The sequence below is a fragment of the Musca vetustissima genome, unplaced genomic scaffold, assembly GCF_032173495.1.
Source record: "Musca vetustissima isolate MV318-11 ecotype Yass unplaced genomic scaffold, APGP_CSIRO_Mvet_v1 utg702468, whole genome shotgun sequence".
Lineage (NCBI taxonomy): Eukaryota > Metazoa > Arthropoda > Insecta > Diptera > Muscidae > Musca > Musca vetustissima.
The window spans coordinates 12,716-14,300 of NW_026876018.1; the positions used below are offsets into that span (position 1 = coordinate 12,716).

The 1,585-nt window shown below is 41.5% G+C and overlaps 1 protein-coding gene across 1 annotated transcript; it reads right to left on the reverse strand.

The window, feature by feature from the left end:
• Positions 1-536: 536 nt before the first annotated feature.
• Positions 537-1,292, reverse strand: LOC133338557 (high mobility group protein DSP1-like; the record flags this gene model as incomplete). Its single annotated transcript, XM_061546727.1, has 1 exon — positions 537-1,292. A coding segment is annotated over exon 1 (756 nt), but the record flags the coding sequence as incomplete, so codon positions are not given.
• Between the last annotated feature and the right edge of the window lie 293 nt (positions 1,293-1,585).

Sequence of the window (1,585 nt, forward strand, 5' to 3'; positions counted from 1 at the left end):
AAATTACAGCCTGAATTACAAAATTACAGCCATTTAACCATCATTCCGAAACTTCGACATCCCGAAAAAAAAACTTCGACTTATGAAAGGGAACTTTGAGTTATGGAATTAATTCGAATTTGCCCTCCTTAGGGCTAATGTTACTTCGACATATAGAAGTAACATTAGGTCCGCATGTAACGAATATCATCGTTTATAGCGACAATTTTCGCTGGTCCCTCGACCGTCGTTATAAGCGATTTCGACTGTATATACTCCCCAAATCTAACCTTCTCCTAGAGGTTATATCCTGAGGTCCATGAAAACGCAACAAGAAAAAAACAGATTATGATTTTTTTTGTTTTGATATGGAAATGAAAGAAGTGCATGAAAAGAGAAAAATTTAAGGATGCCACACTAGAAAGGATGAAAAAAAAGAATGGAAATGTATCTTCAAACAACAAAAAAATAATGGAAATGTATCTTCAAACAACACAAAGGATTGCAGAGGATTGGACGAACATTTGAAACAATAAATAGGTTATATCTTTACTTACCGCATTCTGTTGTTGTTGCTGCTGCGCCTGCTGTTGTTGCTGCAATTGCTGTTGCTGCTGCTGATGCGCCTGTTGCTGTTGTGCCTGTTGCTGTGCCTGCTGTTGCGCCTGTTGTTGCGCCTGCTGTTGTTGCTGCTGCTGTTGTTGTTGCTGCTGTTGTTGTTGCTGCTGTTGTTGTTGTTGCTGCTGTTGTTGTTGCTGTTGCAATTGGGCGGCTGTATTGGCATCGATTTGTCCCTGATTGGCTGCCGAATACCACCACTGTGAACCGGGTACGGCTGCGGCGGCTGCTGCCTGTGCCATATTTAGACGATAATCGTAGGCGGGTGTACCGGCTGCATTGGAGGTGGCAACAACTTGGGCCATCGTTGTGGCCGGATTGGGAAAACTACTGGCCATTTTGTATGTGAAAAGCTGTTGGGTGCCAACACCGGAAGTGGTGTTGGCATTATTTTGATGGGCTTGCTGTTGATTCTGTTGGACGACAACTTGTTGTTGGTGCTGCTGTTGCTGCTGCTGCTGTTGTTGCAATTGTTGTTGTTGCTGGACAGCAGCGGCTGCGGCAGCGGCCTGTTGTTGTTGCTGGGCAACCAATTGTTGCTGATAATGTTGAAGAGTTTGCTGATCAATGGTTTGTTGTTGTTGTTGCTGTTGTTGTTGGTGTTGTGTGGCTGCCGCAGCGAGTGCACCGGGCCACCATAGGGCAGCCTCGGCAGCAGTCGCTTGGCGTTGACCCCAAGCGCTATGTTCTGACATGTTTTTTCTGTTTTGTTTTACTTTAATTTGTGTTTTTTTCTGGGTATTTGGCCAATTGAATTTAATAATTTATCTAACCTAAGATTTATTTGTATGGAACTTTTTTTTATTTCTTATAAAGAAGTTTCCACTTGTTGTTGTTGCTTATTTTATTTATTAGTTAACTTTTAACCGGGTATTTTTTTTTGTATTTTCTTAATTTATTATTAAATATTTATTGTATTAGCATTGCTGAACGCATCAGTTGTTGTAGTACTTCCTTGTGTTTCCGAAGTATTCTGAAATGTTAGCAA